This window comes from Dendropsophus ebraccatus, chromosome 7 (genome assembly GCF_027789765.1).
Source record: "Dendropsophus ebraccatus isolate aDenEbr1 chromosome 7, aDenEbr1.pat, whole genome shotgun sequence".
Classification (NCBI taxonomy): domain Eukaryota; kingdom Metazoa; phylum Chordata; class Amphibia; order Anura; family Hylidae; genus Dendropsophus; species Dendropsophus ebraccatus.
Window position 1 is genome coordinate 63,335,286 of NC_091460.1, and position 15,709 is coordinate 63,350,994.

Sequence of the window (15,709 nt, forward strand, 5' to 3'; positions counted from 1 at the left end):
TGTAAAGTTTTCTTAGATACATGACACAGACTATATGCTCACCAGCTGAATCCATGCTTGTTGGATGGGGTATACTTCTCCAGAAGAGCAGTCAACTTTAGAAGTGAATATTTCTGCAGCAAGTTAATCTGAGTCACTGACTGGCAGTTGATTTGCAATGAGGCAGATCGTAAGCTGGGACGATGAGAACTCTGAAAGCTGTGCCATCTGAACCGATGCCTGCATTGTACAAAGTCAGGATTAGGATATGAGTTACGACTTAGTAACAAGCTCTGACAAACTTGTATGAATCACACATTCTGGAGGTCTGACTTACAATTTCCATTTTCAATGACTTATCCCTAAAAACGCTTTACGTACAGTGAGTAAATGTAATTCATCCCATAAAATTGCACTAGATATAACAAGAGTTTGCTGTCGGTACATGTAAAGACTATACCCAATTGGTATTTTTCTTAATTAATATCTTATGATTTCAAGACAAATAAGTAATAAGTGATATCTAAAATAAAGGGTCAATCAAAAGTCAGGGAACATCCATGTATGTTACAGTAAAAAACTAATAAAATTGTAATGAAGCTGGGTAAAGAAAACTAGGTACAATGGTCTAAAAAGTAATATTAATGGTGATCAAAGAAACTACCTCCCTGAGGGAAACCCACCAGCCAAAACCTGGTTCAATTTTATTAAATACCTATTGTATGGTAATGGAACAATGCCAGTGTAAGAGCAGATCTTAATGCCTATTGTATATTTATCATCTATCCTCATGATTGGTGATAAATGTTATGCTGCATTGAGTTGGCCCATATTCGAGTGGTTTCTGACTGTTGAATCAAACTGAATATCTAAATATAGTTATGTATGTTTTGGTCACAAACAAACATTTTTACTGTTACTGTCCTCAAATTCCGAATCTTCAATGGTTAGAAAAGAATAGCTTAGAAATGTCAAGGTTTACAATACAGTTCCTTTAACAACGTTGTCTTAGCCGTGTGTCAACACTGGTTAGACAATGAAAATACCTCCAAATAGTTGAAGGAGTTGTTTAAAGGAGTTGTCTAGTTTAGAAACCCATTGTCATACACCCAATTGGGAATTCTGAGTTAATAGAGGGGGATCCTGTGACAACAATGCAGTTACAAAAGTGTCTCTCTTGCTCTCTCTTTTTTGGGTGTTCTAGCAGGGGTACGAATTGAGATCTGCTTAATTTCAAAGAAAGTTTTTAACAAGTAGAGATTGACCAAAGTGGAGAACCCCAAAAAGTACATTTAAAGTTGAAGTCCGGTGAGCTCCCAGAGCTGTGTGGGCTGTGGCTGCTGGAGAGGATGATGGCAGAGAAATGCTCAGTGTTCCTCCAGTGCCCTGTGTCCTCCTGCCATCATCTTCTGCAGCAGCCACAGCCCACACAGCTCTGGGAGTCGGGTCGTGACATCACCATTTTATCCAGGAAGTGAAGCCTTGATGCAGTAGTAAGTGCAGGGAAAAGCACTTTATGTGCATTTCCCATAATAAGTGTATATTAGAGATTTGTATAACTTTTGGGGGACAATGCAATACTTTAATAAAAATTTTCACCAGACTTCTCCTTTAAGCAACAATTTCAACATACAGCAACTGATAGTTCACTGCCTCTAATAAATAATAAGAAAACACACCTATTTGATCTTGTCAAGGATGCACCCACTCCAGAGTCTCTCCTTCCTTGAATGACCATAGTCTCCTCACACTCATTCAATGAGTTCCCTGTGCTGTCCAAGTCACTAAGAGCACTGCAGTCATTATCAATATCTAAGTGTATCTGTTTGGGAGAGGAAGGACAAGGAGACACAGAGTCTAGGGCTGAATCTGAATCTCCCTCATCGTAAAATTTCTCTGTCCATTGATTCACAATTCTCTGCATTCCCTTGACATGGTACAAGATGTCATCCAGTTCTGGGAAAATATCCTCATGTTCCAGATCTTCCAAGTCACCATTACTGGAGTACAGAAACGTGCCGGGCACATTGTCATAGATACTCAAGCGGCTTCCTTCAGAACAACAAGAAGTGCGTCTTCTACTACTGAAAGAACTTTTGCAGCTGTTGACACTGCTGATACTATTTTCCCTTATGAAGCTGAGGTGCTCATGTCCATGAAAACTCCCATTCCTCCAACTCACAGAAGAACTACTGTCTGTAGGGGACAAGTTACCATTCGAAAGTGCTTTAGGAAATGTTCCAGGCTTGTGGTCCTCCGGGATAAAAAACACAGCATCGTCACCAAAATTCCTCTGGTTCTTATAGTTTTGTTCAAGAACATCACTAAAAGTTGACTGGTTAAAGGGGTCAAACCCTTCTAAGTACATTCCAACTCTCTTGTGACAAGCACTTAAGCTACGTGTTCTTGTAACTGGACTTGGCGTACTAACTGCGCTGCTTGTTTCTGACTGGCTACTACTACTGCTGGTCTGCGTAGAGTTGGATACACTCCTCTTGCGCACTTTGGGGGCATTAATATGATTTCCATTTAGAGAAGTTATTTCCACACAGTTCAGTTGCTTTAGCTTATCATCATCCACCCCCTCTTGTAAGATGGGTTCGCTGATTGTCAGGCCTGTTTTGGATTGTGATTTCTTTTTGCTGTGAGAAGTTTTGATCTTTAAACTTTCCATTCTTTTCAGAAGGCTCTTAGTCCTAGACCTTGAGTTTTTTTCATTTGCCTTGAAGTTGAAGTTAAAATGGGAAAGCTCCTTAGGAGATGGGAGGCTACCAAAGGAGTCATCATTTGCGAAAAGGTTTCCAGATGAACAAATGCTATTGACAGAGTTTGTTCTTGTAGTGCCTGCCTCACTTGGGACGTGTGCTTTTTGACTGTCACTGCTGGTACTGTGGATGGATGAAACTTCTTGGTGCTCACTCAGGTCTGTAAGGATGCTGTCCTGGCTTATAGCGCTCCCCAGCTGATGACTGTCACCAAGTGCAGGTTTATGTCCTTGAAATATATCAAATTCTTCCAATCTCGACCACCTTTTACTGTCCCGCTGGAACGTCCATTTACCACTGATTGCACAAGGTTCATCTTCATCTGAATCTTCACTCTATAATGTCAAATGGATAACTGTCATTAGATTATACATTGAGCAGACACCCATGTTATAATAATATAGTAAGAAGCAACCACTTATAAGAAAAAATTGTTACCAATTAGAAATGATATTTCTAAAATGATTAACCTTGGACATACTTATGCAATTTAGTGTCTGCCTAATATGCCTGACTCTCTAAAGTGTATGGTGGTCTCCGGCCCACCTTTCTCCCTACAGAAAAATTGGGCACATTGGATTTTAACTGCCCAATCCTTTTGTTTTTGCAGAGATAAGCTATCACCATAGGCAAACAGCTGTTAAAAGGGTATAGTAAACCTTTAGACTTGACATACACTTCAGACAGCCCTTAGGAAAATGCTCATACAGCTGATAACTATTGCTCATGATCCCCCATACATATGCATGCTGGTTGGGTAAATGTGTTTTGAATTTAAAGAAGGGAGAAACTCCTGGCAGGGGCGATGCTGACAACAAAAAGTTTGGGTGCTGGGACATTCAATATTGCCAACCTTTCTCTCCTTGACATCTAATGTTGAGGGTGGAGTTAGGAGGTCCCCGTATATATTAGATGGTTGGCTGATCTTGCTGAAATAAATGGGTTTGGCCCAAAGTAATCAAATGTATATGGACACCTTTAGAGAATTTGCAACTTATTGCTCGCCATGAAATAAGACTGCATTAGAAACCACAAACATATTAATTATTCCCTGAGGGTGAGAGGTTAATGAAACTGATCCAGTTCATTGCTGTTATGTTTCTCTATTAGGAAATTAATAAAAGTATCAGACTGTTTAGCAAAATCCACCTAAACATATATATATATATATATATATATATATATATATATATATATATATTAATATAAAATAAAATAATATATATAAATAATATAAAAATAAAATATATAAAATAGTAATAAAGAAAAAAAAACCTTCTCTTTTAAGGTGAAGACTAGGTTTGTCACAAAGACATTTACCATCCCCCAATGTCCTAACATAATTAACTACCAAACTGCCAGAGGCAACAACTATAGTAAATAAGCAGGACTGAACATCTGTATTCTAAACATATAAGCAAAACCCACAATTAGCCGACATTATATAAGGTAGATTGCTTTTTAAATATAAAAAAGTCTAACAAATATGAACATGAAGTCAGGGCTCGTTCCTGTTCTGGGAATGTTATTTAACAACCATGTGTTTTATTCAGCTTATCCTCTATAATGGCATTAACTTTCTGCCTTCAACAACTCCCCATAGCTCAGCTTCCTAGATCTCCGAATATGAGATGAAGGATTGTGGATTATCAAAAATAACTGCAATACTATCAGGTTTTAAAATGACTCATGTGTAATAGTTTTCTGTCACCGGAAAAGTAGGGCATTTAGGAGCCGTACTGAGCCCATATAAAAACCTATTCCGCTAACTCTCTAAAAGACTTTGTTTCTGCAATTGATACTTTTAGATAAAATAAAATAATTCCAAGAGTGGTTATCCTCTCTTTTCACACTCTTTCCTGTTACCATCCCCCACGCCTTCATTTATAAGCCAGAGAACCTTATCTACATAGGGGTTCATTAAGATTCTTTTAAAATTGCAATGCAATTTCCAATGTGGCAAGTCATTTAGTTAGCATTTCAATCTACAATGGTTTGTCACTTGTAAGGGCTATACAGTTACACAGCTGACCGTGATATGGAGAGGTGACATTGTCTCTGCTATTATAGATGACCAAACACTTACAGGGACTCTTACCTTTTTTCTATTAGGACTGATTTCCAACTTCATCACCGCACATTTATTCAGAGTATTCAATCGCCTGTTGAATGTAAGAATAAAGAATAAATTACATTTTATTGGGTAATAGCCACTGCATTATTCGTCAATTGGTCGTGATGAGTGTCAATCAATAATACAGGAAATTGATTGCGCTTGTTCACACTTGACAGTTATCAAGAGAATGAGCATTCATTCTTACCACGTTTGCTAAAACCCCCTCCTACTGACATAAATTTTTTGGTACTAGCACATTCCCTGTTTACATGGTGAGATATGCGACTGACAAAGAATTATTTTAATGTCGATATAAAGATGTGATTAGCTGATAATCAATCCATTTGCAGGACTGTCAGGGAATCATTGAGATATACACACAGGGCAATGATCGGAAACCATTGTGCAATGAACATGGTGGAGACCTATTTCTATTATAGTGGAATTCCTATTATGGTGGAAAATAAATTACTTTCATTGTAAGGTTTCAAGCAGAACACAAGTGTATAGTATTATACTTATCTATGTATGCCTCTACATAATAATGAGCTGTATTCTGTATGAAGCTGACAGAAAGATAAACCATGTCATGCTCAATGGGAGATCATAACATGGTGGTGTGAGGAGCACCTTACAGTGGCTAATAGAGTGGGTGTAGCTCTATAGCATGGAGCCGCAGGCAATCTGTGTGCCTCTGCCATGTACATAAAGGCTTCAATGTAAATTTGCTTTTTAGGTCTAAAGGCCCTATTCCACGGAACGATTATCGTCCGTATTCAGCTGATATCGGCCGCTACAGACGATAATCGTCCCGTGGAATAGAGTGCAACGATCAGCCGACATCGTTCATGTTGGCTGATCGTTGCAGTCGCTTCTTTTTCAACATGTTGAAAAACAAGCGACTGATATAGGAAAGTCGGCAGCAGACGCTGCTGTATCCTATGGGCTGCCCGGGCGATCACCCGGGCAGCCCCCCCCACAGGTCCCCGCCGCCCCCTCCCGCACTCACCCGCTCGCTGCTGCCGCGATGAATAGCGGCGGCAGCGAGCGGGGAACGAGGAGCAAGCGAGCGCTGAGAGCGCTCGTTTGCTCCTCTGACAACCCGTGTAATAGGCCCTTAAATTTATATTATTTACACAACGTCAATTCTAGAATCTCGGAATTCGGTTATGTCCAACTCATTAAACTGTACAAACAGGACCTTGTAAATACATGCTTTACATAAAATCTTCATCGGTTTAAACTTCAGAAAAACAACAAGAGTATTTTCATAGAAGCATCATTTTTGTAACCTACATACCAAATGTCTTTAAGAAAATTCTTCAAAAATCGGAACAAGAGCCAAGAAAAGCAATTCTGTGTCTAAGTAAGTCTGCCACTGCTCACAGGTAAAATATGCTGGACTTGCGAAAATCTTAATATAAGCTCTGTACCAATGAGCAAACAGACTCCAGTTTAAAGACATTACCTTGAATACATACTCTACATAACGGTGCCCTTTATATTCACTTGCCTTCAAGGTTAGGCTATCATGTTCTGAGCTATGTTAGTAAGCTTTTTGTTTATCCAACTCACTAAATTCTAGACTTCAGGTCTCTTGTGGACTTGCAAGTGATTTATTACCCCTATGTGTGTGTGTGTGTGTGTGTGTGTGTGAGTGTGTCACTGCAAAAGTGCATGCTAGAATTATGCAGACATTTTACATTTTTATTATTTTAAATTGCATTAATGCTATTGACTATGCTCATTCAGTGCTGTGCAAAAGTTTTAGGCAGATGTAGAATAAGTGCCGCAAAGTCCAAAGCCTCCATCATGGACACATCTGATCTCAATGCTTGAAACACTTTTTCTGCATTTATTTCCATGTCATTAAGAACTATGTTTAGGGCAGCATTACACAACACAATGGTGGAGGAAATTATGGCCGACCGGTCAGTACAGCGCTTGCTTCCTCGGGGGGGGGGGGGGGGGGGGGGGGTGTAGGCCGAGGGGACACACAGGGAGCTGTGGGCGTTCTGCTGCTGTTGCTCCATGTTGTTGGCTCCAGCCAGCAAGGTGTATGATGGCTGATCGTGGTCTTTAAACAGGCCCTATTAAACCACATGTTTAATGCCCGAAACGGTCGTTAATCAGCCAAGTATTGGCTGATTATCATTTGGTGTAATAGCCTTTAGTGTAAAGAGTAACAATGAGTCCTGGAAGTGATGATATGGCCACCACAGAGCTCTGATCTCAGCATCCAGTCGGTCAGGGATTACTTGAAAAGACAGAAGGACACATGCTGCCTACATACAATGGAGATCTTGGGATAGTTCTCCAAGAAGTTTGGAACAACCTCCCTGCTGAAGAATTGATGCTGAAGACAAAGGGTGGCCACACTAAATATTGATGTCTTTAAGATCTACTGCTCATAGTCATATATCTATCTTAAAGTCTGTTTAACCCTTAAAGGGTTTACTGCTATAATGCCACATGCTCTCTACAGTTCAGTCTAAAGAGATGAAGCTCATGCCGCAGGAACGGGTTGGCAAGCAATTCAGCGCCCAGTGAGTTCTATAAACATACCTGGTGTCGGGTAGTTGCCCCATCAAGCCAACCCCCCTCCCCCCGACATGAGCTGCTTCTTTTCACGTCACACTCTGGAGAGCGTGGCACAATGTTATGGCAGTGAATCTTTAAGGGTGAGGCCACATGGGACGTCTCTAAGTATAGTTATATCTGCAGCCGCAAATCCATACCAAATCATGCCAATTCAGGTATAGATTTGTCTGTGCAGTTTATAATAACATTTGATTTCCTCACTGAAGTCAAAGAGGGAGATGTGCAATAAATCTGCAGGACAGCAAAAACATCGATTCACATGGACTTAAAATCCACACAGCGGAATTTTAAATGCAGGATTTTGTGTGTGGATAAGATTCTTAAAAATGCCATCTACTTTGCTGCCTCTGTAACATGCCTTGGATGTACCCCATGTCAACACACCCAACAAAACAAGTTTATTTATCACGGGGGAGAGGCGACGAGTTGTCGTAACTCTTACAGAAAGCATGTTCATTCGAGGCTGTGAGACCTTATTGTACATGAGGTATGCACAACAAGCACAGACTGCCCTTTCTTCTCCATTTACACATCCAAACGCTAAGTCCTGAGCAAATAGGTAGTGCGGTCGACTAATGTTTTTACCTTGCCAAATATATCCTTTACAAACTATTTGAAAAATGTATTTGATACGTGCAGCCAGAGTTAGGCCCCAAATATTTGTCGAGGAGCAAACAGAAAGGAATAAATTACATTTTTTGTAGAACATAAAATTCTTTACTTCAGCTTTTAATCTTTTTTTTCTGAACTTTCTTTGACCGTATGACCATGGAACGTAATCAGACCACCTTGAGATGAAGTAACTGGATGACCAGTGGTCACTGATCTGTAACCTGCTGATAACCTAGCTGAAGTAAATGGATTTGCACAGTTACAGTATATTGTGCCTGCAGTCACAAGAGAAACACTTTCTATAGTTTATTAAGAGATCTAGCATGATTCCAAGATTTTTCAAAATGTTCAAAGGAAAATAATTTCTTTCAAACTAACTGATGTATTGCTCATTCAAGTAAGCCTAGAAACAGATAGTTTTATTATTAATCAAGTGCTCAAGAGTAGTTTTATTATTAATCAAGTGCTCAAGAGTTCTATATAAAATTATAGGCTCCTTAATTCTTTATAAAGCTCTTGCACAGCAGCTGTGATGTTACAGACTTAACAGAAGGATCTGTTCATTCTCTGAGACTTCCAGACCCCCACCGGGACAATGAAGGGCTTGCTGCAGTGCTAGGCACAGCTTTTTAAGGTCCCCATACACTTTATATCGGCCCAACCTTTGGTCACTAGTAAGTGTATGGGGTCTCCTGACACTCCACTGTCAGATGATGTCGGTGAAGACAGGGTTAGGCGTAGTGGAATCTCACTGCCCGACCCCTTTTGTTCTTGGAGAGATATACCGCCTTCAGAGCTCTCCCTCTCCATTGACGATAGGTAAATGTTCAGTCATTGCTCCAAATGTTCATGGGCAAGGGAAAATCAGAAGAGGATTCTGCCAACAGCTATTGAAGGTGCCTGGTCACCATGAGACTGAATGGAATGAGCTTCAGTGCTATGTAAATATGCTTGTGAAGGTTATGCAGTTCCTCTTTATTGTCCTCATCAGATAGTTCACAAAGCGATTATCAGCAGTATTTAGCCGATAATCGATTTGTGTAACAGCTACTGTTAAAAGGAAAGATCAGCCGACATGCCCGATGTTGAAAAATTTGTGGACGATAACAGCGGTCTGCTGGCCATCGTTCCGTTTAATAAGAGTGTCGGAAGCAGACCACCCCTATCTCCTTTGAGCCCCTCCTGCAGACCCCCCTCTCTTACCCAAGTGGGGAACGAGGAGCAAGCAAGCGCTGATCTAACAGGTAGGCGCTCACTTGCTCCTCACAATCATCCCGCCTTAAGTCCATTGGGTCTTACCTGTACTTATATACATCCAAAGATATTAAGCCGTACTGCATGACTAGAATACCATGTAAACCATCTGAAACACCAGAATTATCTACTCCCATCCAGTTTTACGGAATTCGCCTTTGTGACTTGCATGAGGACTTTGATGTGCAGAGGGGAATCTCGAGTCTTGCTGATAAGACTGTCTAATCTCAGTGAGACTTCAGTTTAATGTGTCTACACAACTAAACTGCACAGACGGCTGAAAAGGATCCAGCAGCCTGCTGTAGGGAAGATAAACTTCTACTGTTTTCAGAGTAAGGGAATCTTTTTTGAAATCCAAGTTAAAATCTGTCTGATACGCATGGTGTCAATTACAAGAAAAATCATGTCTGCTAGGATTACGTTTATCCTGTGTCACATTTTATGGGTGCCAAGAAGAAAACAATTGAAATATGTTGTCTTTTTCTGACCTTAGGTGTCCCCTTTCTGCTTGGCTTCATTTTATTGTGCATTTCCCCTATATGCCCCAGTGTAAGTGTCACAAAAGGCAAAGGAGGGCAACACCAGCCTACATAATGGTGATAGATGGGCACCAAGGCAAAATTCTTACTATCATGCTCTCGAAACTATTCCTAATCCTGGTTTAACATATAATATAGAAAAAACGAAAGGGTGTACGGTGAGGTGGACCTATATACTAAGGACATGTATGGGTAATATTTACTATTTGTTGATGGTGTCTTTATGTTTTTCTGCCATATACCCACTGTGGGGATTATCTATTTATTTATTTTCTGAATGTAGTACCAACCCAGTGCCCAGTATATATGTTTGTACATGTAGGTTGTTTATTTATTTATCTCCTACCTTATGATATAGCATTTTATGTATAAGAATTCTTTGATCCACCGTTTGTATGGGGATTTGTATTAGCTCTAGCCCCCCCATCATGTACTTTTTAATAATCCTTTTTTTTTTTATATATTAATAAAAAATATTTATATTTATATTGGTCTTGCATTCCAGTTTTTCGTTTTTTCTGTGTTGGAGAGTTTTGGGTGAGCATAGACCGCACTATCTAGGCCTCTTTGGTAGGATTAACATATAATATATCTAACAGGTTTTACTTTTATTACAGGGAGCCAAATATTATGCTTATTGCCTTATGAGAGCACCAGAAGGAAGACGTAATGAGCAGGGAATGGGGGAAAGGTGAGTATGACTTATTTTTTTATGTTTACCTCAACACCCCCCCCCCCCAAGCCATGTATAAAAAGTTATGTTCCCAGGCCACCCCTTTTAGGCCAAATACTCTCACGGCACAACAAAGGACATATGACTGCCTATAGCTTTATAGTCAATAGGCAATGAGCTCTGTAGTGTGTAAGGCCATGCTATATTGTCTTATAAGGTGGCTATACACAAAGGTTGAATGACCATTAGACAAATGATTGTCTGGTGGATAATCATTTTGGCTGTGCAACCATACATATTTTACTCCATATTGGCCATTCCAGTTGTTGGCCATACATCAAAGACACTAGAAGATGTAACATCACTATCAAATAAAGAGCTAATACCTTAAGGGCACAACATTAAATAAAGACAGTGCTCTTGTCCATGGACTAAAAAAATATGAATGTTTTTCTAATTTTATACAGTCCCATAAACAACACAGCACATAAAAGTGCAAAGTTGCATTATGTGTCCTATTAATAAATTAATAAATTGATTAGTTTACACAATGGATACCAACCTGCATAAGGCTTCTGTTGCATCCCTATCCAAGAAATCATGGTCCTTCTTAACCGCAGAGATGTCAATGGGAAATAGGAGATCTATGGGGTAACACAGATTTATTAATAAGTGAGTTATTTTATTAAACAAGGATGTAAAGACAATACATAAGCAACAGTATAAGTAATATTATTTTTCCATTGATTACATAAAACATAGTAAATGTTTAGTGCCAGGAAGACTTCATTGGAGGTCTTAGGAGCAGAAGGTAAATAAAAGGGTTAAGGGAACCAGATGTTTCCTGTACTCTCCTATTAAAAAAAAACCTTCCAAGATAAATGACTCCTGGTGCCATCCCGCATACCATACTGTCGCACTGGTTCACATGCTGGAGCTTTTACATGCAACCTTGATAAAATTCCTATGGGACACACTAGGAAAGTCAGGCAAGCTGGGCCAAGCAAAGATAAAAGCCCAAAGGCAGAGTGCAAGCCAGCTGAATCTAAACCATCTGCAAGGGATCAAAGCTGAATATGATGCACAATATCCTACTAGAAGATAAATATTTGCCCGGTGTGTACACATGTTTATAAATCAGTGGATTAGTGATCAATTATTTACTATGGCAGTGGGGCTACTCTGAAGAAGCGCACTTGCAGAGGGGGGTATACAACCTTTGGAGCTCCAGATGTTTCGGCAGATTTTGACACTGGCTTCAGGGACACAAGTTGGCATTTGTCAGATGTTTTCAAAGAATTTAGATAAGCAGAAGAATTTAAAAAAAAGGAGGGCAGACTGCTGGGTCATGGAGAGGTCTGGCCGGCCTGTTGGTTTTTTAGTACATTAAGGGAAGCTTTTATATATGTGGTATAAATCTTAGAAATGACTATGTATTTAACTAACTACAATAAAATCCAGTTATCTGTAATGGACGTAGTCAAGATTTTGTAATACACAAAAATAACCTCGGATTAGGCACATTTTAGTTTCAGTTTTATGGTCATAATACCAAGACTTTCTGCAGTTCCACCAAACTGAACTTATATTACAATAGAGTATATGGTGTCCATGTCACTTTGAAAACTTTAACATGTTACACAAACATAATAAAAGTTTTTATCATTTCATATCTGGGTGTTCAAATGCAGCTTTTAGAGCCAGGAGAAGTGCTTAGCTGAATGCTTCTCTCCCTGGCTTGTTTTCTTTTCCCTCTCTGCTGGAGACAGGCTTTATAGGCTATGGAACCTATTGATATGTGGATTGCAGCAAGCTGGGGAGAGAAGTGCTTATTGCTTAGTCCGGCTCGATCTAGTGATCATGGGGGGTCTGAACACCCAAACTCCAATCGATTAAAACTTTTGAAATGTGAAAAGTTTTTAAAGTGACAGGGACACAAGTTTGGTTCAGTAAATCATAGGCGGTCCAAGCATATGTGTTTATTTTAATGGGTAAAGGGGAATAACTTGCTACTAAACTTGTCTTGCAAAGTGCAAATATGGCCTCTACTTCTGCAAACACCAAACCAGTGGAATTTGTACTGTACGATATGTACTGTACTATATTTCTCATAATAAAGAAAGCTAAACTGAGCGTCACTGAAGCAAGAATGTTACTATGAATCATGCTGCTAATCTGTGTTTCGAGCTTATTAAGCAGCCGCAGAGATTTCCATAAAATCCAAGAAACAAAGGAATTTACAAAGAACTGCAAAAGTCATTGAAATAAACAAGCTCCGAGCTGCCTCCCCAGCCATTCCATATGGTTTTCTCTTTCTACGTGGCGCTTGGAAAGACTATATTTACACATCTGCTTATGAATGGTGGGAAGTATTTGCTACACAATGAATTTCATACCAAGCTATTCTGCAGTGACTAAAATTTGAACAGCTGGTATCAGCATTTCTCAAGAATACAGGCAGCAAATCTAAGAATGTCTTCCAAGAAAACAACAGCTATGGCTTCGAAACTAAAGATTGTTCATCTCTCTGTTTTTAAATATAATATTCCACCTTTTCCAAGTAAAATACAATTTTAAACATTATATTCCACCTTTTCCCAGTAACACACAATTTCCAAAACTATAAAGGTTTCAAAGGAGTTGGATTTATAGACAAGAAGAATGAAAATTGTGAAAAGAGGGGAAAGGGTATAGGTAGTAAGCTAGGTTGAAAAAATATTGATTATTAGGTTGAAACTTTACATAGCCTACATATAAGATCGCAACGACAGGTCAAGGATCAGCACATCATTACAGGCTCATTCTCAGGATCTGTGGTGGTCTAAGGGAATGGACCCGGACTAGAGATGAGCGAACCTGGAGCATGCTCGAGTCCATCCGAACCCGAACTTTCGGCATTTGATTAGTGGTGGCTGCTGAAGTTGAATAAAGCCCTAAGGCTATGTGGAAAACATGGATATAGTCATTGGCTGTATCCATGTTTTCCAGACAACCTTAGAGCTTTATCCAAGTTCAGCAGCCCCCGCTAACCAAATGCTGATCGTTCGGGTTCGGATGGACTCAAACCCGAACCCGGTTCGCTCATCTCTGACCCTGACGGATCACAGTTTTCCACAGAGCAGCTATGCTGTAAAGTGTTTTTTTTATATTATGTATATTTTATTATATTATTTAACTGTACATTGAATAAAAAAACACCAGTTACATAATAGCATTCCAATAACATACTATATAATAGAGGCTTTAAAACGTCAAGTGCTTGACTGATGTGTCCAGCTAATTCCTATTATATCAGGCGTGAACATAAAACCTATTATCATTCAAGCCTCACCAATGTATAACAGAATAGAAGTTATTTTTAACAAAGAAGGAGCAATTGAAAAGAGCTACAGTCAAAGCCTTGTCCAGGAAATGGCCTTTACTGACCTACATCTGCAAGCACGGCTCACATCTTGGTTATTTTTGGCATACAAGAAGTTGTTAACCTCTTCTCAGCATGACAGGTTTCCCAGATTTACAAGGACCATTCATTCTTTTGGTTCAGGGAAGCTCAGCCTTTTTAAGTTTTTTCTTTTTCAGGAATTATTTTTAATAAGGTCTCATTAGATAAAAAAAAAAATCTCTTTTCCATTAATATCTGAACCACAGCTATTTAGCTATTTCCGCTAGACTGCGCGGAATTCTCCCACTAGGTCAAACCATTTTATGGATACAGAGAAAAGTCTCTTTCTTTAATGATGGAGAATAATTGTAGGAAATGAGTTTTTTTCTCCAGCAGAGATGGCACACAGGTTCCCTAATACGCAGGGATTTACATCTTTGTCTGCAACAATCCTTCACGTAAGAGGAGGACACAACATAGACACAACAGAGGAAGAGGAACTTTGGCTGCAGGTATTTAGCATTCAGGTTACAGTTATCTTACGTGCAGATCTACTCTCTAAATAGGGACTATGTATACACGGATTAAAGTGTTGCATGCATCCATAAACATAAATCTAATTTGTATCAAAAGTTGATAAATATTTAAACTGGCTAAGAAATATACAAAAATGGCTTTATTAGAGGGGGCAATAATCCGCTGTTCCATGTGACTGACTCAGCAATTAACTGCAAAGCGACACATTTCCATTTGTCAGCTGATCATCAGGATTATGCATGCTTAAAAATCATCAATCATTGGCAATACATCTTTCCATGTAAATGGAAGATGTGCTGCCCACAGTGATGAAAGTAAATGGCCTCTCAAATGATCCAGTGATAATTTCGACAACTCTTCAGTTATTAGAACGTCTAAAAGATAATTATACAAGCACTGACTGACTTGTACATTGTCATTGATCGGCGATTGTATCGGGCAGCTTTCCGCCCATCTAATAAACCTGTGAATATATTTATTACAGGGAAACTAAAAGCAGATTAGAATAATCTAACCTGCTGTTATGTTCTCATAGGGCAGGAGAGACGCTTAGGAGGAGATCATTTTATCACCTACTTTCTTAGCATGGTATTCCCGAAACCCTGTGTTTTAATAATACGGTAAATAAGTGGTTTGGTGCACTGGGGGTGGTACAACAGCTCTTGGTGCACCGATCTGTCTGCCCCATCACTCTTCATGAATATTTATTTAGCTCTCTGCAGTGATGAGCAGCTGGAGTGATGTCACCGCAGAACGCTACTTGAATATTCATGAAGAGGGGTGGATGGTTCTGTGCAGCGTGGTCTGTAGTCCCGCCCCCAGTGCACCAGACTGCCTATTTAACATAAAAATAAAGTGAAGGATTGCAGGAAAACGGTGCTAAGGATGAAGGTAAGAGAACTACCTTGTTTCCCAGTGTCTCCTCCTTTATGGGAATGCAACAGTAGGTTTGATTCCTCTAAACTGCTATTGGTTTTCCATTAAGTAGTTTTAATAAAGTGTTATTCATATGGGCATTTGGCCAACGGCTACCCCATACGCCTGCTCAGTATATGGCATTCTACAGTCTTACAGGATATAACACAGGGAATAAAGTTTTGTATCCACACAGCAGAGACCCACCAAATTACTAGTAAGCAACCTGATAACCGTACAGAAAGTACCCGGTGGGATGCCTATTCAAGGACAGAACCTAAGAAACACAAAAATATAATACTTTCCCACGTGGGCAGTGTTTTGGCAGCTAGGGAT

At 39.5% G+C, this 15,709-nt stretch overlaps 1 protein-coding gene across 4 annotated transcripts in view; it reads right to left on the reverse strand.

Annotated features, from left to right (window-relative positions):
• DLC1 (DLC1 Rho GTPase activating protein) overlaps positions 1-15,709 on the reverse strand; it is a 290,446-nt gene that overhangs the window by 9,009 nt on the left and 265,728 nt on the right. For all 4 annotated transcript variants that reach the window (XM_069977657.1, XM_069977656.1, XM_069977658.1 and 1 more), the window contains 4 exons: positions 11,102-11,183; positions 4,843-4,906; positions 1,659-3,079; positions 43-219 (listed from right to left, as the gene is read on the reverse strand). In XM_069977657.1, the coding sequence (XP_069833758.1) occupies positions 43-219; positions 1,659-3,079; positions 4,843-4,906; positions 11,102-11,183 (1,744 nt within the window). The remainder of the gene's footprint in view (positions 1-42; positions 220-1,658; positions 3,080-4,842; positions 4,907-11,101; positions 11,184-15,709) is intronic.